At 41.6% G+C, this 23393-nt stretch overlaps 1 protein-coding gene across 1 annotated transcript in view; it reads left to right on the plus strand.

Moving 5' to 3' along the window:
- The first annotated feature begins 2528 nt into the window (after positions 1-2528).
- The window catches only part of ANKRD55 (ankyrin repeat domain 55), a 134010-nt gene continuing 113145 nt past the window's right edge, over positions 2529-23393 (plus strand). Inside the window, exons 1-2 of the mRNA XM_003827381.5 lie at positions 2529-2802; positions 3097-3187. Of these exons, the coding sequence (XP_003827429.2) occupies positions 3130-3187 (58 nt within the window). The 5' untranslated portion in view covers positions 2529-2802; positions 3097-3129. The remainder of the gene's footprint in view (positions 2803-3096; positions 3188-23393) is intronic.

Below are 23393 nucleotides of genomic sequence, written 5' to 3' on the forward strand. Positions count from 1 at the left end.
GAAACTCCCTGTTCCTTTTTCAGAAAGTTCTGAGTAGCCCACCTCTTAATTAGCACGTAATTAAAATCGGTCTAAATATAGCTGCCACCATCCCATACACTGCTCCTCCGGGCACAGCGCCCATGGGGTAGCCCTGATCCACAGGAGCAGTACCTCTGCTGCTGCTGTAGTGTACACCTGCTGCTTCAGTAAAAGTAACTGTCTCCACCACGGGCTCACCTTTGAATTCTTTCCTGGGCAAAGCCTACAACCCTTCAGGCTAACTCCCAATTTCGGGGCTCACCTGCACTGCATCAGCTTGTCCTAATCACACACCTAACAAGAGACAAACCCAAGTTCATGCCCTTTCCATTCTCTTTGACTGCCCTTTTTCAAAATGAGCCCAAAGCAACCCTTTTCAAAACATGAAAATGTCTGTATATTTTAATTTGGTTTTGTAATCATTTTAGAGACTTTGCATTTATTTTGAGAGTTCCTCTTTTGTATTAGTTTCCTGAAGCCATTGTAACAAATTACCACAAGTTTGGTGGCTCAGAACAACAGATATTTATTCTCTCACAGCTCTGGGGACTAGAATTTTGAACTCAAGGTGTCAACAGGGCCTCCTCCCTCTGAAGGCTCTAAGGGACAGCCTGTTCCATACTTCTTCCAGCTTCTGGTGGCTGCAAGTGTTCCTTAGCTTGTTGCTGCATCATTCCCCTCTCTGCCCCTGTGCCCACGTGGCCTCCTCCTCTTCTCTCTGCGTGTCTCTTATAAGGGCATTTGTGGCTGGACACAGGGTCCACCAGTATAATGCAGGATGATTTCAACTTGAGACCCTTAACTTAATTACATCTGCAAAGACTCCTTTTCCAAATAAGGTCATATTCACAGGTTCTGAGGACTAGAATGAGGACATTCCTTTCTGTGGGCCCTTCCACAAACCATTCAGCCCTCTATCCCCTCCATGTGCTGCAGCCTGGACACTCTCCCCAGATAGCAAGCTGGGGACTCACACTGACCTCATTTGTTTATCTTCTCTCAAAGATCCCTGTCCTGTGCTTCCTGCTGTCCGAAAACTGTTCTACTTATTTTGCCCAATTTTCCAGTTGTTTAAGGAAGGAGAGTGAATCCAGTCCCTATTACTCCAGCATGGCCAGGAGCAGAAGTTGCGCCCATGAGTGTAAGCTCATTGAGTGTGGGAACATTTCCTGTCTTGCCTCTCTAGTGCCTGTAGAAATGATTGGAGCACAGTACTCCTTCCTTAACAGTTGATGAATTAATGAACAAATGAATGAAAGGGAAGTTCATCTAAACCCTTTGTTTTTCTCTTGTTTGGGACTGAATGGCAAAAAACCCTTTTACCTCCGTCAGCCAGATGAGCTTGAGCCATCTCTCCTTAGCTGAGAATCTGCTGGTGTAATTCTCAGTTTCCTCCTCAATCCACTCGCAGCCCCTAAATCTGGCTCTCATGGTTAATGCAAGAAACTGGTGTTGGGAAATGTAAGAGATTTACCTACGGAGCACATTTTGGGTAATGATTTGTAAGACATATGTTCTGCCTGTGTTTTTAAATAAAAAGAACGCAAGGGCATGTTGAGGGGAGGGGCTAATGTGGGAAAGGAGCGTGAATAGTATTTTTGAGTGAGTAGCAGTATTGTCACAAAGAAGAGAGGCCCCCCAATTTGTTGATGGAAAATTAATGATAGGCATTGAGAAAATATGAGGCAGGAGAAAAGCAAGGAGCCTGCCCATCAATGAACACAAATTATACACTAGATCAGTCCATATCAAAACAGAGGTGGCCATATACGGAGAAAAATGGTTTCTGCTTTTATTTCCACAATCACACACTAATTAAGTTAAAAAGAAAACAGTTATTACCACTATCAATAGCATTTATGAAAGCATCTACTATATGGCTGTTTGACTTATCCAAAAATCTGGTTGTGCCTAGAATATAGAACTTTGTTTGAATTTAGTATATCATATTTTTATTACAAATATAAGATAATAGATACCGGTTATTAACAAGCCAAAAATACAGAGATTGATACAGAACAAGTTAGAAATCTCCTACTCTAATCACAGTGGCCTGAGGGAACCAATATTAGCAGTTTAGTACGTGTCTTTCTACATCTTTTTCAGTGTTCGTCTGAATATATAAAAATAATGTATACAGTGAGTGGTTTCTGGTTTTATTAAAACATGAACAAATGAAATATATAACTTGTTTATTTCATTTAACAATAGATTAGTGACATGTCACCAGATAAATACACAGATTTATTTATGTCAGATTTTTAAATCTAGAGTACGAATTTACTACCATTTACTTAGCTGCTCCCTGAATGAGGTACATTCCGGTGATTTTTCAGGTTTTACTACATGTATTGCTACAATAAACACCCTTGTGACGGCAGACTGTTTTAATTTTATCACCACAGACACTCGAGCCTTGAAATGTCACCTTTCAAATGACGCCTTTCCCCATCCTCCCTGTCAATTGGAGAACGGAGCTGACAGGGGAGTGAAGAAGACTGCCAACATGGATAATTACTCCACACAGCACATGGCCAGCAGCCTCCTGCTACAATATTTACATCCCATTCCATTGAGATGGCACTCTCTGCTCACATGACCCAAATGCAGTTCTCACTCCGCCAAGAGCACAGCCGAATGGGAACTGCATTGGCAGCTTTGCACATGCTCTGTCTGGCCCTGTGAATCCTCACTCACCCATTCAGATTTCTGTTGGTGTAAAGCGACATTCCAGCTGCTGAAGCTCCGTGATCTGCTGTGTTTTCCCAGCCCAGATCCAAGGCAGGTGGCCCATACAATTTTACTATATTTTTGGAGTTTGAATAATTGTGTTTATTGATTTGGGGGTGGAGGGTGTATTATGCCCATGTACAGCTGATGAATGAGGCCATAGAGTAACTCTTTTCCTAGCAGGTATTTACAGGAATAGCATTTACCTATTTTCATCACCTTGCCTTGACAACAACCTGCAGCTCTGATGCACATTTAATCCTGAAACAGAGGTCTTGGCAAACGATGCTGCCTCTGACTGTCATGTTGACAGTAAGGTTTGAGACGGTGTTTTCTCCTCTCTAGAGACCTGGATGCTTTTTGCCATTCTGATGGTCAATGATGAGACAGGCTACCATGGATTTCAGCACCCCTTCTGTGTTTGATCAGCAAAGAGGTAAAATGCTGCTTTAACACATTCTTTGGTTGTTAGCATCCTTAGTCTCATGGTATGGATTTACAGTTGTAAGGAGAGAAAGAGAAGTGTGTGTGTGTGCGCGTGCGTCCGTGGGTGTGCATGAGTATTTGCTATGTAGGATGTGGAAAGAGGATTTCACCTAGAAAACAAACCTGTTCAAAATGTTCACTTCTAGTTTGATAAGCATCTGAAACAGAAAAATAAGCTTATGATTTGTTGTATAAGCTTATGATCTTGTTGAAGTATTCCTACCTTCAAATTTTAAAAACTGGATTTCAAGCACACCATTTCAGATAATGTCATCTTTATTCTGTTTTTTCCAAATCTTTTTTAAAAATTAGAGCAAGCAACGTAAGAACACATCACATGTATTTTTATCATTCTATTAGCCCAGTATCTCATTGCTGTATCTTCATAAGCATTTTTTTATTCCTTTCAGGAATAGATGTTGCCTGTATTTATGTCGGGTTGATATGTTATCTCATCCAAGGTTGTGTAATGACATATCCCTATGCTATTATTTGCAATGCCAGGGTATATCTTCCTTACTTATAATTTCTGGAGTGGAGGTAATTTTCCACATCAAAATGTTGCTGTGAGATCAACTTATCCTTATAATATCACGTATTTGGCCATGTGGTCTATGTGTATACATTTTGCATATGCAATGTGTTTATATACATCTTCGTGTAATACTTATGTGTAATAGTAAATCTTTTTTAGTATAAACATGAAATTTCCATTTTATAAACAAAATAAATATTTTTTAGAATCTTTTCTTAAATATCTATTATTTAAACCACTTTCTACAGTCTCTGAATATTCTTCAAGATCCTAAGTTCCTTTGGTGATTTTATCTGTTTTGGCTACAACATGAAATGGTGGTTTGAAAAAGCCTCATTAAGAAAATGTACTGCTTCATTCTTTTTTCCCTTTTCCTGCTCTAGGCCATAGCATGTTTATTACCCCTCAAGCTACATCTGGCTTCGTGGGTGAATTATTTTAGCCCAGTGGGTTTCTCCAAAAATAAATTTATATTTAGATTCCTGAGTTAGCTAATGTATATATGTATATAGTGTGTTCTCCAGGTCTTAGCTCATTTGGAGTAGTGTGTGTGTGTGTGTGTGTGTGTGTGTGTGTGTGTGTGTGCCTTCAGAATGTCCGGCTCATACCGTGTTTGGATCTGAACAGCATAGAGAAAAGGGTTGTCACAGCTGTGCCCACCACCATCCTCTCCTCCTGGTACATTTTATATCACTGATGGCAGTCAGTAAAAGTGAAAATCTGCTAAGAACCAAAGAGCTCACACTGGCTAAAAAATGACGTTGCTGAGCCACAAAACATATAATGGGTTTATTTTTGAAGACTAATTGGAGGGAGCTGGGACTGACTGAAGAAGAACTAGCTCTTCATAATGAATTTACATGTTCCAGTGCTGTACCTTCTAACAGGATTGAGCCCCAAACATAGTTAAGATACAGAATTACAAGACTGATTTTCTTTTAACACCTTTCATGTGAGCAATTCACAGCAATTCCTCCACCTGGGCCGGATTCTCTCCCATGGAAGTTAACCCTCTCCCTGCCATCTTTATCTCTATTTCTCAATCCTTTCTCTCTTTCTAGAGGTTTTATCATATGATGGAAAGAGCATGGGATTTTAAATCTTATAGATGTAGATCAGAATGGCAGATCATCTACTTCTTAGCTGTGTGACCTTGGCAAGTTACCTAACCTCTCTGGGCCTTAGTTTCCCCAGGAATACAATGAAGGAAATGGTGCTTACCTAGCAGGGTTGTTGTGAGGATCTAAAATAACATATAAAAAGCACCTGTTAGCAATGCCTGATATTCAATAAGTATTTTCCCATTTTGGCTGCAGCTGTTATTATTATTGCTGTTGTTATTATCACCTTGGACTGGGAGTTTCTGAAGTGCAAAAGACTACTCATCTCTCTACCTTCAGCCTGAATGTAGTAGTCCTCAGATCAAATGAGGGCTTAGTGCTGGATGACTAAATTACATTAATTATTTTTTTCAGAACCCTAGGATACCATTTATAGCAAGACCTAGAATAATAATTAACTAAGCCATTCCTGAATAGTTTTATTACCCCATTAATCCTTCCTCTTTCTTAAAAGCATGAAAGACCATGAGGGTTGAGACTATTATACAGATTTTAAATATTATATTGTTGGACAAACCAAAGGGAGGTGACTTTCTCGGGAAAAGTTGAGCATGGGGCTTTAGTTGAGGGTTTTTCATGAATCGTTACTGTCTGGATAAGTGAACCCTAGCAGTACTGTCTTTACATGCAGATGGGGACAGAAGACATTGCAGCTGGAAGAACCTTAGCAATCAAGTAACCTGTTGGTTCTCACATTGGCTGTACTTAAGAATCATCTGGGCCGGGCGCAAGGCTCACGCCTGTAATCCCAGCGCTTTGGGAGGCTGAGGTGGGCAGATCACAAGGTCAAGAGATCGAGACCATCCTGGCCAACAGGGTGAAACCCCGTCTCTACTGAAAATACAAAAATTAGCTGGGCATGGTGACACACGCCTGTAGTCCCAGCTACTCGGGAGGCTAAGGCAGGAAATCGCTTGAACCTGGGAGGTGGAGGTTGCAGTGAGCTGAGATCAGGCCACTGCACTCCAGCCTGGTGACAGAGCAAGACTCTGTCTCAAAAAAAAGAAAAAAGAATCATCTGAAGAAATTCTGAAAATGCTGATGCTTGCATCCCACCCAGGGAGATTCCAGTTTAACTGCAGTGGTTGGCCCAACCAACACTCCTTGGGAAGTTCTCATGGACAGCAAAGATGCAGAACCAGTCATCCAACCTACCCCTCTTCCACATTTCAGATGCGGGAACTAAAGCACAGAGAGGTTCAAAGTTGGGTCCTTCCTAATAATAATAACAACACCCCACTAAATAGCAACAGAGGGGACTGAGGCCCAGGTGTTCTCCATCCATACAACAGGGCAATAGGAAGCTTCCTGCACATGGCCAATCCCTGGCCTAGCACTGACTCTGGCTCATGGTTGCCCAGAGAATGGTGGAAGAATATGATGCAGAAGGACCTTCAGGGCTCCAACGAGGTGGGTTTGGTAAGCCTGAATCCCTCCACATGCATTTTCCTATATTTCTCTTTAGCTAGAGGCAACGAGGCATGCCAAGGGTCTTGGTGACAGATGGTCATTTGCTCAAGTCCTGTCTCTGCCCTCTTCCTAGTTACATGAACTTGCACAAACTAGTTGATCTCCACTGGCTTCTGTCTCCTTGACTGTAAATGTGGATAATACTATATTACATATTCACAGAGCTGCTGGAAGGCCTAACGATCAGATCATTTGACTGGCCAGGGGCATGGTCTCTGGCTGGCTTTGCAAAACTGTGAGGGAGGAAGCCTGGGTCTTCAGAACTCTCGACTCTCTTTTGTGCTTTCAGATTTCACCATAGCAACATCTCTTCTGGTCCCACGTGTTCTTTCTGGCTGTGTTCCCTCTCAAAGCCCACACACGCAGGAAGCGACCTGTAGTAAAGCCATTTACTACAGAACACAGAGGTTCCTGCTAAAGTCTACATATTATGTAACTGAAGATACTTGCATTGTAAGCTTTGTCACGACTTGTGGAAAGAAAAGTTTTGCTGCGCCTGAAAGAATCCCAAACCTGAAAGAGAAAACAGGAAAAAAAAAAAAGCAGGCGAGGGGTCGGTGGGAGGTGGGGGGACGGGTAGCCTCAGGGCCTCACCCACTCCTCTGTGTTGTTGGGGGTGAGGAGGGCCTGGCCGTGCCAGGGTCTCTGAGGAAATATGCCTGACAAGGCTGAGCGGTGTGTTTGCACGCACCTGTGTGGGCTGTGGTCCACCCTCTTGCACAGGTCGTTTCTCTTGTCCAGTTGCTGGAAAAAGAGAGGAAGGGCTTTGTCTTCTAGCCCAGATTAATACAGTGTGTGATTGTCTCTGTGCTGCTGTAACCAATTATCACAAGCTGGGTAGCTTAAAACAACAGAAATTTATCCTCTCACAGTTCTGGTGCCCAAAAGTCTGAAATCAAGATGTCAGCAGCAGGCCGGGCGCAGTGGCTCATGCCTGTAATCCCAGCAATTTGGGAAGCCAAGGCAGGCAGATCACCTAGGATCAAGAGTTTGAGACCAGCCTGGCCAACAAGGTGAAACCCTGTCTCTAGTAAAAATAAAAAATTAGCTGGATGTGGTGTCATGCGCCTGTAATCCCAGCTACTTGGTAGGCTGAGGCACAAGAATTGCTTGAACTCAGGAGGCGGAGGTTGCAGTGAGCCAAGATCACACCACTGCACTCCAGCCTGGGTGACAGATTAAGACTCCACCCCAAAAAAAAAAAAAAAAAAGTCAGCTGGGGGCCTTCTCCTAGAACCTTTAGGAAAGAATCTTTCCTGGTCCTTCCAGCCTTGGCTGCTGTGGCCTCATCACTCTGGTCTCTGCCACCATCTTCACTTGGCCTCATCTGTGTGCATCGCTCCTCTGTGTACCTGTCTCAAAGTTCCTCTGCCTCTCCTTTAAAGATGCATGTGATTGCATTTAGGGACCACCCAGATAATCCAGGATAAACTCCTCCTCTCAAAGTCCTTGGCTTAGTCACATCCTTTCAGATATAAGGTCATAGTCACTCTCTTGCCATGTAAGGGAATAGCCACAGGTTCCAGGATTAGAGGTTAGAACATATCTTTAGGGCCACCATTCAACCCATTGCAGGGAGTGAGAAGAGGTCAGATCCCAGAAAGCACGCAACACTGTGACTCGGTTTTTGGTAAAATCCATTCTCATTTAAGCTAGAAGAAAAATTGGCAAGTAAGAGGTGGGGGAAGTGGGGGAGCATCTGTTTGGTGCAGACTCTGTGCAGGGCTTTACATGGATACATATTGACAAGAGGGAATGTTTATGGAGCATTTAGCAGAGCCAGGCTCTGTCCTAAGGACTGCACACAGACTAGCTCATATAATCCTCATATCAGCTTCAGATATGACCCCCTTTTATTGATGAGGAAATTCAAAAAGGTTATGACCTACCCAATGTTATCACAAAGTAAAACAGCAAAGCTAGGATTCCAAGCTAAATCTGCTTCACTTCAAAACCGGTGTTCTTTCTACCGCAGAATGTCTTTTCCTTGGCCAGCAATAAGGTTTAATAAAAAAAAAAAGACATCAATGAAAAATCAAATTAATGAAACATTTATTTTCACAATCAAGCTCTTATTCCATTGTGTTGTGGATTTTTAAGTTCCCACGCACAGATGTGCAGGGGTTTTTTTGTTTGTTTTTTGTTTTCTTTTATACTTTAATTCTAGGGTACATATGCACAGTGTGCAGGTTTGTTACATATGTATACATGTGCCATATTGGTATGCTGCACTCATTAACTCGTCATTTACATTAGGTATATCTCCTAATGCTATCCCTCCCCCCTCCCCCCACCCCACAACAGGCCTCGGTGTGTGGTGTTCCCCACCCTGTGTCCAAGTGTTCTCATTGTTCAATTCCCACCTATGAGTGAGAACATGCGGTGTTTGGTTTTCTGTCCTTGCGATAGTTTGCTCAGAATGATGGCTTCCAGCTTCATCCATGTCCTTACAAAGGACATGAACTCATCCTTTTTTATGGCTGCATAGTATTCCATAGTGTATATGTGCCACATTTTCTTAATCCAGTCTATCATTGATGGACATTTGGGTTGGTTCCAAGTCTTTGCTATTGTGAATAGTGCTGCAATAAACATACATGTGCATGTGTCTTTATAGCAGCATGATTTATAATCCCTTGGGTATATACCCAGTAATGGGATGGCTAGGTCAAATGGTATTTCTAGTTCTAGATCCTTGACAAATCACCACACTGTCTTCCACAATGGTTGAACTAGTTTACAGTCCCACCAACAGTGTAAAAGTGTTCCTATTTCTCCACATCCTCTCCAGCACCTGTTGTTTCCTGACTTTTTAATGATCGCCATTATAACTGGTGTGAGATGGTATCTCGTTGTGGTTTTGATTTGCATTTCTCTGATGGCCAGTGATGATGAGCATTTTTCATGTGTCTGTTGGCTGCATAAATGTCTTCTTTTGAGAAGTGTCTGTTCACACCCTTCACCCACTTTTTGATGGGGTTGTTTGATTTTTTATTGTAAATTTGTTTAAGTTCTTTGTAGATTATGGATATTAGCCCTCCGTCAGATGAGTAGATTGCAAAAATTTTCTCCCATTCTGCAGGTTGCCTGTTCACTCTGATGGTAGTTTTTTTTGCTGTGCAGAAGAAGCTCTTTAGTTTAATTAGATCCCATTTGTCAATTTTGGCTTTTGTTGCCATTGCTTTTGGTGTTTTAGACATGAAGTCCTTGCCCATGCCTATGTCCTGAATGGTATTGCCTAGGTTTTCTTCTAGGGTTTTTATGGTTTTAGATCTGACATTTAAGTCTTTAATCCATCTTGAATTAATTTTTGTATAAGGTGTAAGGAAGGGATCCAGTTTCAGCTTTCTGAATGGCTAGCCAGTTTTCCCAGCACCATTTAATAAATAGGGAATCCATTCCTCATTTCTTGTTTTTGTCAGGTTTGTCAAAGATCAGATGGTTGTAGATGTGTGGTATTATTTCTGAGGGCTCTGTTCAGTTCTATTGGTCTATATCTCTGTTTTGGTACCAGTACCATGCTGTTTTGGTTACCGTAGCCTTGTAGTATAGATTGAAGTCAGGTAGCGTGATGCCTCTAGCTTTGTTCTTTTTGCTTAGGATTGTCTTGGCAATGTGGGCTCTTTTTTGGTTTCATATGAACTTTAAAGTAGTTTTTCCAGTTCTGTGAAGAAAGTCATTGGTAGCTTGACGGGGATGGCATTGAATCTATAAATTACCTTGGGCAGTATGGCCATTTTCATATTTATTCTTCCTATTCATGAGCATGGAATGTTCTTCCATTTGTTTGTGTCCTCTTTTATTTCATTGAGCAGTGGTTTGTAATTCTCCTTGAAGAGGTCCTTCACATCCCTTGTAAGTTGGTTTCCTAGGTATTTTATTCTCTTTGAAGCAATTGTGAATGGGAGTTCACTCATGATTTGGCTCTCTGTTTGTCTGTTGTTGGTGTATAAGAATGCTTGTGATTTTTGCACATTGATTTTGTATCCTGAGACTTTGCTGAAGTTGCTTATCAGCTTAAGGAGATTTGGGGCTGAGATGATGGGGTTTTCTAAATATACAATCATGTCATCTGCAAACAGAGACAATTTGACTTCCTGTTTTCCTAATTGAATACTCTTTATTTATTTCTCCTGCCTGATTGCCCTGGCCGGAACTTCCAACACTATGTTGAATAGGAGTGGTAAGAGAGGGCATCCCTGTCTTGTAACAGTTTTCAAAGGGAATGCTTCCAGTTTTTGTCCATTCAGTATGATATTGGCTGTGGGTTTATCATAAATAGCTCTTATTTTTTTGAGATACGTCCCATCAATACCTAATTTATTGAGAGTTTTTAGCATGAAGGGCTGTTGAATTTTGTCGAAAGCCTTTTCTGCATCTATTGAGATAATCATGTGGTTTTTGTCTTTGGTTCTGTTTGTATGATGGATTACGTTTATTGATTTGCGTATGTTGAAGCAGCCTTGCATCCCAGGGATGAAGCCAACTTGATCATGGTGGATAAGCTTTTTGATGTGCTGCTGGGTTCGGTTTGCCAGTATTTTATTGAGGATTTTTGCATCAATATTCATCAAGGATATTGGTCTAAAATTTTCTCTTTTTGTTGTGTCTCTGCCAGGCTTTGGTATCAGGTTGATGCTGGCCTCATAAAATGAGTTAGGGAGGATTTCCTCTTTTTCTATTGATTGAAATGGTTTCAGAAGGAATGGTACCAGCTCCTTTTTGTACCTCTGGTAGAATTCGGCTGTGAATCTGTCTGGTCCCGGACTTTTTTTGGTTGGTAGGCTGTTAATTATTGCCTCAATTTCAGAGCCTGTTATTGGTCTATTCAAGGATTCAACTTCTTCCTGGTTTAGTCTTGGGAGGGTGTATGTGTCCAGGAATTTATCCATTTCTTCTAGATTTTCTAGTTTATTTGCGTAGAGGTGTTTATTGTATTCTCTGATGGTAGTTTGTATCTCTGTGGGATCAGTGGTGATATCCCCTTTATCATTTTTTATTGCATCTGTTTGATTCTTCTCTCTTTTATTCTTTATTAGTCTTGCTAGCGGTCTATCAATTTTGTTGATCTTTTCAAAAAAGCAGCTCCTGGATTCATTGATTTTTTGAAGGGTTTTTTGTGTCTCTATTCCCTTCAGTTCTGCTCTAATCTTAGGTATTTCTTGCCTTCTGCTAGCTTTTGAATGTGTTTGCTCTTGCTTCTCTGGTTCTTTTAGTTGTGACGTTAGGGTGTCAATTTTAGATCTTTCCTGCTTTCTGTTGTGGGCATTTAGTGCCATAAATTTCCCTCTACACACTGCCTTAAATGTGTCCCAGAGATTCTGGTATGTTGTGTCTTTGTTCTCATCAGTTTCAAAGAACATCTTTATTTCTGCCTTCATTTCATTATGTACCCAGTAGTCATTCAGGAGCAGGTTGTTCAGTTTCCATGTAGTTGAGCAGTTTTGAGTGAGTTTCTTAATCCTGAGTTCTAGTTTGATTGCACTGTGGTCTGAGAGACAATTTGTTATAATTTCTGTTCTTTTACATTTGTTGAGGAGTGCTTTACTTCCAACTATGTGGTCAATTTTGGAATAAGTGTGGTGTGGTGCTGAGAAGAATGTATATTCTGTTGATTTGGGGTGGAGAGTTCTATAGATGTCTATTAGGTCCACTTGGTGCACAGCTGAGTTCAATTCCTGGATATCCTTGTAAACTTTCTGTCTCATGGATCTGTCTAATGTTGACAGTGGGGTGTTAAAGTCTCCCATTATTATTGTGTGGGAGTCTAAGTCTCTTTGTAGTTCTCTAAGGACTTGCTTTAGGAATCTAGGCGCTCCTGTATTGGGTGCATATATATTTAGGATAGCTCTTCTTGTTGAATTGATCCCTTTATCATTATGTAATGGCCTTCTTTGTCTCTTCTGATCTTTGTTGGTTGAAAGTCTGTTTTATCAGAGACTAGGATTGCAATCTCTGCCTTTTTTTGTTTTCCATTTGCTTCGTAGATCTTCCTTTGAGCCTATGTGTGTCTCTGCATGTGAGATGGATCTCCTAAATACAGCACACTGATGGGTCTTGACTCTTTATCCAATTTGGCAGTCTATGTATTTTAATTGGAGCATTTGGCCCATTTACATTTAAGGTTAATATTGTTATGTGTGAATTTGATCCTGTCATTATGATGTTAGCTGGTTATTTTGCTTGTTAGTTGATGCAGTTTCTTCCTAGCATCAATGGTCTTTACAATTTGTCATGTTTTTGCAGTGGCTGATACCAGTTGTTCCTTTCCATGTTTAGTGCTTCCTTCAGGAGCTCTTTTAGGGCAGGCCTGGTGGTGACAAAATCTCTCAGCATTTGCTTGTCTGTAAAAGATTTTATTTCTCCTTCACTTATGAAGTTTAGTTTGGCTGGATATGAAATTCTGGGTTGAAAATTCTTTTCTTTAAGAATGTTGAATATTGGCCCTCACTCTCTTCTGGCTTGTAGAGTTTCTGCCAAGAGATCAGCTATTGGTCTGATGGGCTTCCCTTTGTTGGTAACCCAACCTTTCTCTCTGGCTGCCCTTAATATTTTTTCCTTCATTTCAACTTTGGTGAATCTGACAATTATGTGTCTTGGAGTTGGTCTTCTTGAGGAGTATCTTTGTGGCATTCTCTGTATTTCCTGAATTTGAATGTTGGCCTGCCTTCCTAGGTTGGGGTCGTTCTCCTGGATAATATCCTGAAGAGTGTTTTCCAACTTGATTCCATTCTCCCCATCACTTTCAGGTACACCAATCAGACGTAGATTTGGCCTTTTCACATAGTCCCATATTTCTTGGAGGCTTTGTTCATTTCTTTTTACTCTTTTTTCTCTAAACTTCTCTTCTGGCTTCATTTCATTCATTTGATCTTCAATCACTGATACCCTTTCTTCCAGTTGATCGAATCAGCTACTGAAACTTGTGCATATGTCACATAGTTCTCGTGCCTTGGTTTTCAGCTCCATCAAGTCATTTAAGGTCTTCTCTACGCTGTTTATTCTAGTTAGCCATTCTTCCAATCTTTTTTCAAGGTTTTTAGCTTCTTTGTGATGGGTTCGAACATCCTCCTTTAGCTCAGAGAAGTTTGTTATTACTGATCTTCTGAAGCCTTTTTCTCTCAACTCATCAAAGTCATTCTCCGTCCAGCTTTGTTCCATTGCTGGTGAGGAGCTGCATTCCTTTGGTGGAGAAGAGGCCCTCTGATTTTTAGAATTTTCAGCTTTTCTGCTCTGGTTTCTCCCAATCTTTGTGGTTTTATCTACCTTTGGTCTTTGATGATGGTGACATACAGATGGGGTTTTGGTGTGGATGTCCTTTCTGTTTCTTAGTTTTCCTTCTAACAGTCATGACCCTCAGCTGCAGGTCTGTTGGAGTTTGCTGGAGGTCCACTCCAGACCCTGTTTGCCTGGGTATCACCAGTGGAGGCTGCAGAACCGCAAATATTGCAGAATGGCGAATGTTGCTTCCTGATCCTTCCTCTGGAAGCTTAGTCTCAGAGAGGCACCTGGCTATATGAGGTGTCAGTCAGCCCCTACTGGGAGGTGCCTCCCAGTTAGGCTACTCGGGGTTCAGGGACCCACTTGAGGAGGCAGTCTATCTGTTCTCAGATCTCAAACTCCGTGCTGGGAGAACCACTACTCTCTTCAAAGTTGTCAGACAAGGACGTTTAAGTCTGCAGAAGTTTCTGCTGCCTTTTGTTCAGCTATGCCCTGCCCCCAGAGGTGGAGTCTACAGAGGCAGGCAGGCCTCCTTGAACTGCGGTGGGCTCCACCCAGTTCGAGCTTCCTGGCTGCTTTGTTTACCTACTCAAGCCTCAGCAATGGCACATGCCCTTCCCCCAGCCTCGCTGCTGCCTTGCAGTTTGATCTCAGACTGCTGTGCTAGCAGTGAGCAAGTCTCCATGGGCATGGGACCCTCCGAGCTATGCACGGGATATAATCTCCTGGTGTGCCATTTGCTAAGATGGTAGGAAAAGCACAGTATTAGGGTGGGAGTAACCCAATTTTCCAGGTGCCATCTGTCACTGCTTCCCTTGGCTAGGAAAGGGAATTCCCCTACCCCTTGCACTTCCCGCGTTAGGCGATGCCTCGCCCTGCTTCAGCTCATGCTCGGTGGGCTGCATCCACTGTCCTGCACCCACTGTCTGACAAGCCCCAGTGAGATGAACCTGGTACCTCAGTTAGAAATGCAGAAATCACCTGTCTTTTGCGTCACTCACGCTGGGAGCTGTAGACTGGAGCTGTTCCTATTTGGCCATCTTGGAACCTCCCTCAATGTGCAGGTTTTAAATCCAACTGCTCATCTAAAATGGGAATGCTAGACAAAAAGATCTGTGCTTTGCTGAAAAAGCAAAAGTTAAAAATCTGGCATGACAACCAGATGCCTACAAAGGAAGAATAAGCAAATTTTGAATGGTGTTTCGAACAAAGGAGTCCTCTGAAAGGAGTTTTGAAAGGCAAGCATAGGAGACAGGAAAGGAAAGGGAATGATTTGGGCTCAGTTGCTGAGTTCAGGCTCAGAGATCTTGAATGGGAGCCTGGAGTAAACCCAGGAACATTGAGGAGAATTCTGTGATTGATTTTCAGATTGAAGGTCCAGATAAATAAAGACAAGATGCAAACCAGCACTGGTTTAGAAGCAAATTATATGTTGCCTTTGAGAAAGTGCTTAGCCTTCTCCTTCTCTTGGTCAAGAAAAAGGAGAAGAGAGAAAGAGAGATGGGAGAAGAATCTTTTTTTCCTGTTCTTGACCACTCCTGAACAAGTCTAGGCAAGCATGTTTGTTTCAGTGTTTTTGTTTTGTTTTGTTTTGTTTTGTTTTTTGAGATGGAGTCTCACTTTGTCACCCAGGCTGGAGTGCAATGGCATGGTCTTGGCTCACTGCAACCTCTGCCTCCTGGGTTCAAGCAGTTCTCCTGCCTCAGCCTCCTAAGTAGCTGGGATTACAGACGCCCACCATCATGACCATCTAATTTTCGTATTTTTGTAGAGACAGGGTTTCACCTTTTGGCTGGGCTAGTCTTGAACTCCTGACCTCAGGTGATCTGCCTTCCTTGGCCTCCCAAAGTGCTGGGAGTACAGGCGTGAGCCACTGTGCCCCGCCTCTTTCAGTTTTCTTGATCACTCCTGAGTAAGTCTAAGTAAGTGTGTTTGACCCCCACCTTTCTCTGCCCCCTTCTTTGTGATGCTGCCTTCTTCCAACCAACCAACTCCTGAGAAAGTGTGTGACAGACCAATCCATTCTGGAGTGTGCTGTGGCCTCCATCTCTTACCCCCTAGGACAGGTTGTGCCCCCAATAACCTGAGCATCCCTTTCCTTCCACCCTTTATGGCTCCTCTTATGGACTCTACAGAAGGAAGCTCCTGGCTGAGCTTATCCAAATAATTACCCTTCACAGCCATCAGTATTCTTCACCACAGGACCACCCAACTGTCCTGGGGGAGGGGGCCTCTTGCCAGAGTATGCATCTCAAGAGGGAGGACCCTTGAGTGGTATCCGGAGAGAATAGAGACTCACTTGGGCAACCACATCTGAATCAACCCTGATGTTTCCCATAACTCATTGGATCAGCTTCAGGAGCGTCTCCCTCAGCTCAGCCTCTGGTGCAGCAGGCAGCTGGGCCACCACGCTGAGCTCTTCCTGTCATCTCTACTCACTAACCCCACAGTGCCAGAACTAAGTAACTGTGCTGGGTACCTGATATTCATGGATTTTCCCTTTGATACCACTATTTTGATACAAGGATATTTTAACCAAAATGGATATGGAATCTAAAAGAAAATACAATAAGCTTGTAGCTGTTTTTTATTACAAAACAAGCATGAGACAAACATCTCACTCATCACCAAATGTGGGACAAGGTGAGAAGGTGAGGGTATGGATGCACTGAGGTCAAAGGTTCGTGCAGAAGGTGGCATATGGGTGGGGCTAAGACCACTAACCGGGAGTCACATGATTAATGCACTTGTAAATCTCTGTTGGTCATTTAATGCAGGGTCTGCTGAATTGTGTTTGAGAATTCCCTTATATCATGAATGATCTACACGTCAGATTTTCTGATTTATCTTTTAAAGTCATGATGGTTTTACCCTAATATTTACCTTCAATCAGTATGTAGGTTTGTGTGCTTAATAAGGGCTCTTTGTTTTCTCTTTGTGAAACCTAAGAATGGCACTTGCTCATTAATGAGCCTATTCTTATTTTATCAGGTATATTGAGGGAGGAAGAGAAGGGAAGTCATTCCAGTGTACATGGAAAGTACTTCCATTTCTAAGTGTGCTCTCAGAACTTAAGATACATGCATATAATATTCAATAGTATTCAAATTATTTTAAATTTTTCTTTTTTTTTTTTTTTTTTTTTTTTGGAGGCAGAGTCTTGCTCTATCCCCTGTCTTTTTTTTGGAGGCAGAGTCTTGCTCTATCCCCCAGGCTGGAGTGCAATGGCACGATCTCTGCTCACTGCAACCTCCACCTCCGTGGTTTAAGTGATTCTCCTGCCCCAGCCTCCCACATAGCTGGGATTACAGGTGCCTGCCACCATGCCTGGCTAATTTTTGTATTTTTAGTAGAGACGGGTTTTTGCCATGTTGGCCAGGCTGGTCTCGAACTCCTGACCTCAGGTGATCCGCCCGCCTCGGCCTCCCAAAGTGCTGGGATTACAGGTGTGAGTCACTGTGCCTGGCCTAAATTTTTCAAAAATAATTTCAAACTTACAGATATGTTGTAAAAATAAGAATCATATAAAAAAACACTTGTATGCCTTTTACTCAGATTCATCTAACATTAACATTTTGCCCCGTTTGCTTTATCATTTGCTCTTTCTGTCTCTGTCTCCCTCACTCCTTCCCTCCCTCTCTCTCTCTCTCTGTGTCTCTCTCCCTCAACATGTGTGTGTGCTTTTTGTTAATCTAGCATCTGCATTCTAATTTTGTCTATTGACCTAATACAGGTATACCTTGGGGATAGAGTGGGTTTGTCTCCAGACCACTGCAACAAAGTGAATATTGCAAAAAGTGAGTTACACAAACTTTTGGTTTCCCAATGCATGTAAAAGTTAGGTTTATGCTGTACTGTAATCTATTAAGTATGCAATAGCATTTTGTCTAAAAATGTGCATACCTTATTTTAAAAATACTTTATTGCTAAAGAAAAGCTAACGATCATCTGAGCCTTCAGCCATCTTTTTGCTGGTAGAGGGTCTTGCCTCAATGTTGATGGCTGCCGACTGATCTGGGTGGTGGCCGCTGAAGGTTGGGGTAGCTATGGCAAGTTCTTAAAATAAGACAAAAATAAAGTTTGCTGCATCAATTGACTCCTTCTTTCATAAAAGATGTATCTGTATGTAACATGTGATATGGTTTGATAGCATTTTACCCACCGTAGAAATTCTTTCAAAACTGGAGTCAATTCTCTCCAACCCTACCACTACTTTATCAACTAAATTTATGTAATATTCTAAATCCTTTGTTGTCATTTCAACAATATTCACAGCATCTTCACCAGGAGTAGATATGATCTCAAGAAATCACTTCCTTTACTCATCCATAAGAAGCAACTCTTCATCCATTCAAGGTTTATCATGAGATTGCAGGAATTTAATCATATCTTCAGGCTTCACTTCTAACTCTAGTTCTCTTGCTATTTCCACTACATCTGCAGTTACTTCCTCTACTGAAGTTCTGAACTCCTCTAAGACTTCTTCAAAACTCCTGTTTGGAGAGTTGAAATTAACTTCTTCCAAACCTGAATCATGAATTTTTTTTTTTTTTTTTGAGACGGAGTCTCGCTCTGTCACCCAGGCTGGAGTGCAGTGGCACAATCTCGGCTCACTGCAAGCTCTGCCGCCTGGGTTCATGCCATTCTCCTGCCTCAGCCTCCCAAGTAGCTGGGACTACAGGTGCCCCCCACCACGCCCGGCTAATTTTTTTTGTATTTTTAGTAGAGATGGGGTTTCACCATGTTAGCCAGGACGGTCTCAATCTCCTGACTTCATGATCCACCCGCCTCGGCCTCCCAAAGTGCTGGGATTACATGCGTGAGCCATGAATCATGAATGTTTTTAAGGGTATCTTGAATAGTTAATTCTTTCCAGAGTTTTTCTTATTTTTTTTGTTTTCCCTGGCAGAAACTAATAGAGCAAAGGTTTTCAATTTACTTTGCCCAGATCCATCAGAGGAATCACTATCTATGGAGGCTATAGCCTTGCAAAATGTATATCATAAATAACAAAATTTGAAAGTCAAAATTACTCCTTGATCCATGGGCTGCAGAATGGATCCTGTGTTACAGGCATGAAAACAACATTAATCTCCTTGTACATCTCTATCAGAGCGCTTGATTAGAAAAAATGATTCATTTCAAAATATTACTGCTCATTGACAATGTATTGTCAGTATTGTTTTGAAAGGAACTTTTCTTTCTGACCAGTAGGTCTCAATAGTAGGCTTAAAATATTCAGTAAACCATGTTGTAAATAGATTTGCTATCATCCAGGCTTTGTTATTCCATTCACAGAGCAGAGGCAGAGTAGATTTAACATAATTGTTAAGAGACTTCAGGTTTTGGAATGGTAAATGAGCACTGGCTTCAACTCCAAGTCATCAGCTGCATTAGCCCCTAACAAGAGTCCTTTGAAGCATTGAAGCTGGGTAGTGACATCCCTTCTCCAGCTATGAAAGTCCTAGGTGGCATCTTCTCCCAATAGAAGGCTGTTTTATCTACATTGAAAATCTGTTGTTTACTATAGCCACGTTCATCAATGACCTTAGCTAGATCTGCTGGATAACTTGTTGCGCTTCTCCAACAGCACTTGCTGCTTCACTTCCATTTTTGTGTTATAGAGATGGCTTCTCTCCTTAAACCTCATGAAACAACCTTTGCTAGCTTCAAACTTTTATTTTTCATCTTCCTCATTTCTCTCAGACTTCATGGACTTGGAGAAAGTTAGGGGCTTCCTCTGGATTAGGCTTTGGCTTAAGGAAATGTGGTGGCTAGATTGGTCTTTTATCCAGGCCACTACAACTTTCTCCATATCTGCAATAAAGCTGTTTCTCTTTCTTACCATTCATGTGTTCACTGGAGTAGCACTTTTAATTTCCTTCAAGAACTTTTCTTTGCATTCACAACTTGACTGACACAAGAGGACTTGTTTCTGGTCTGTTTTAGCTTTCAACATGCCTTCCTCATTGAGCTTAATCATTTCTAGCTTTTGATTTAAAGTGAGAGACTTGTGACTCTTCCTTTCACTTGAATACTCAAAGACCATTGTAGGGTTATTAGTTGGCCTAATTTCAATATTGTTGTGTCTCAAGGAATAAGGAGGCCTGAGGAGAGGGAGAGAGATGGGGGACTGGTTGGTCAGTGGAGCAGTCAGAGAACACATTTATCCATTTAAGTCCACCATCTTCTGTGGATGCGGTCCATGGGACCCAAAACAATTACAATAGTAACATCAAAGATCACTGATGACAGGTGACCATAACAGATATGATAATAATATATATTATATAGAGTATAAAATATTCACATCTATTTCCTTATACTTATTTCCTAATTATGAAATTAATACTACCTTTTTCAAAAAATTCAAGCAATACATAAATGAATACAGCATAGAAAGTATTACACTCCTTTAACTAGCAAAGAGCTATGTTCTTCAGCATCTCTTAACCCCAGCTTCTCAGCCACCAAGATGTATTCATGACAATTCACCCTCCATGCCAGGGTTGGGGAATCACCTCCAAAGAGAAACAGGAGATCTGGCCAAGAATACTAGCCAGTACTCCTAATTAAAAGAAGAGCTATCACTCTGGGTTATTAAGCAGTTCCCATGTACCAGGCACTGTGCTATGCTCTTTCTTCCTATTATCTCACTTAATCCGTGCCACAGACTTTGAGACAGATTCCATTTTTAGTCCATCTGAGGTTACATAACTTGCCCAAGGACACACAGGACAAAGGACAAGGCTGTCATGTTAACTCAGGCTTCTGACCCCCAAGCCCTCCCACACTCCTCTTCATACCAAGATATACTTTCTAGATTCTGACAGTCCACCCGATCAACCCCTTTCTGACACCTAGCACGAGAAGGAAAAGGTGATGGTGGCTAGAGTCCTCAGCAGAGTGCCCGACTCCCTCTGTGATTTGCTCAAGGTGAGCTGGCAGGGACAACAGCCATCACTGTGGCTCCACTGGGCTGGGCTTCCCTTTGGAATGAGCTCTGCTAAGAGGCCTCAGCTCAGTGTGACAGCCCCACCTCTTCCAGAGAGGATTCAGTCTCCATGGCAGTCTGCCCTTGGAGCAAAGAATGGCCCCAGCATCCCAGGAGGAGGAGAAGGAGGTTAAAAGGGTGAAATATAACCGGAGGAACTGATGTGATGCGAACTAGATATTGCCAAGGCCAGGGCTTGGCTTTTATCACGGAAGCTTCTGAAGGTGGGTTGTTATTTACCTACTCAGCCCATTTGTTCTATGCAGCAACAGGTGGACCTTTCTCCAAGAGAGTTCAGAGATCTCTAACCCTGTAAACAAGGTCACACAAAAACAACAGTTGATTTTTTTAAAAAAAGAATTCTTTCAGCCTTGGCATCTTGCTCTTTGGTTGTGGGCCCATCAACTTTACCCTTAGACCACTCCTGGGATCTTCAATTCACCACAGTAAATCAGCACACAGTCTGCTATTTTAAAAAACTGTAAGAGGTGCACCTGAAATTCACCCAGATTGACACTTTTATCCATCTGATCACTTAATATTATTTTTAAAATGGCATCCTAGAGTTCTGGCCACAACTGGGCCGGCCCAGCAGGGACCACTGAATATACAGTGGAGTTGAGATAGGTTGGTTGGTTTCAGGTGACCATAGCAGGAACCAATTTAAGGATGGATCCTGGAAGTGTTTCATCTTAGAATAGCAGTCCCTTTAGAATTAGAAGGAATCTTAGTGAATATATAACCCAGCACCTTCACTGTTTGTATGTGAAGACTGAAACATAAAGGGATTAGCAGTGGTACAGTGGAGTAAATCCCATGGCCACTGGAGCTGACTGGACACTCAGATCCCAGTGCTGCTGCTTACTGTGTGCTCCAGCTGGTGATATATTTATCCCTTGCTTTCTTTACCTTGTAAGTTAAGATGATTATACTACAAAAGATTGTTTGAAACTGTTGGTGTGGGTTATAGGATCGTTGTAAAGATGATTACAACCATCCTCAGAGGACTGTTATAAAGATTTAATGAAGTAATGCATACAAAGTACCTGGCACCACGCCGGGCCCACAGAATCACTTAGTAAGTGCTAGTGATTATTATAAATGACTCACCTAAGGTCACATGGATGACTGGTCTCCCCAGGTCAAGTGAACATCCCACACTCCAAGCCTTCACTTCCTCTCTAATGAATTCATTGGCAGAGCACCCTGATATTGTTTGGCTGTGCCCCCACCCAAATCTCACTTTGAATTGTAATAATCCCCATGTGTCAAGAGCAGGGCCAGGTGGAGATAATTGAATCATGGGGGTGGTTTCCCCCATACTGTTCTTGTGGTAGTGAATAAGACTCACAAGATCTGATGGTCTTATAAATGGAAGTTCCCCTGCACAAGCTCTCTTGCCTGCCACCATGTAAGATGTGCCTCTGCTTCTCCTTTGCCTTTCACCATGATTGTGAGGCCTCCCTAGCCATGTGGATGAGTCCATCAAACATCTTTCCTTTATAAATTATCCAGTCTCAGATATGTCTTTATTAGCAACATGAGAACAGACTAATACATACCTCTTTTTCATTTGGAAGTTGGAAGAGACAGAATTGCCTGAGCAGGTAAACCACATCAGAAGGAAATTAATCCTTCAGGGACACTCATAGGCTTTGCAGTGCTTCTGCTTTCCCTGCCCTCTGGTCCTGGTGTTCTATCTTCTGAGACTACGATGCCTTCTGGATAAAACTCTCCCTTTGCTCGTAAGCCAGCCTATCTGTTTACTTCCATCTGCCATGCTAGTCTCAGGCAAGTTTCTGGGCTCTTTGCTGCTCTAGTAATCTATCTAGTTTTGAAGCAGAATCTCACTATTTTAATTATTACAGTTTTATATGTTGTACTATTCGATAGAGGAAATCTCTCTCAATATTGTTTTTTTTCAATTTTATTGGATATTCTTACCTACTTTTTGTTTGTTGTTTTGTTTGTTTTTGCTTTTAGAATGGTAATATATTCACACACTTTTAAGGTATTTAAAATGTCCGATGAGTAATCCATCCCCGCTCCTACCTTCAGTGGTCCAATTCCCTTCCCTGGAAGCAAAATAATGTAACCAATGTCTTATGCATCCTTCCAGAGAGATTCAGTGTACTAATAAGCAAATACTTAAATATATTCTTTTGTTTTCTTTAAAACATAATTATCTATTTATTTTTACAAATAAAAGTTAATGTTTTCCTGACACCTCCTCCCAAACAATTGTTGGAACTTTGATTGAAATGAGAGTAAACATATTTTAATCTGGTAATAATTAAAATTGTATATACTCTTCAGTCCTCCTGTCTAGGACTATGGTATGCATTTCCATAAATCCAACTTTTCTGTTATATCCCACAATAAAGTTTTTATCCAGAAGGCATCTTAGTCTTAGAAGGTAGAACACCAGGACCACAATATAGTTTTTCTCATTTAAATTATGATATTTTGGTGAGGTTTATTCCTGGGTATTTTATATTTTCATGTAATGAATTATTTTCCCCCTTATGTTATTTAATATAGAACTATCTCGTTTTATATTTATTTTTAAATCTGACTAACTTAATTGAATCTTATTAATTCTACTTATTCTATGGATAATTCCCATGTGCTGTCTGATAGATAATTAAATCATTCAAACCCTGATGGTCAGTGCCACATAGTGGTTGAGAACCCCAGCTTCAGGCCAGATGGACTGGTTTCAAATCCTGTCATTTAATAGCTGTACAACTCTGGGAAAGTTGTTGAACCTTTCTGTGCTTCAATTTTCTCATCTTTAAATGGAGCGGAGGGGTTA

This window comes from Pan paniscus, chromosome 4 (genome assembly GCF_029289425.2).
Source record: "Pan paniscus chromosome 4, NHGRI_mPanPan1-v2.0_pri, whole genome shotgun sequence".
Lineage (NCBI taxonomy): Eukaryota > Metazoa > Chordata > Mammalia > Primates > Hominidae > Pan > Pan paniscus.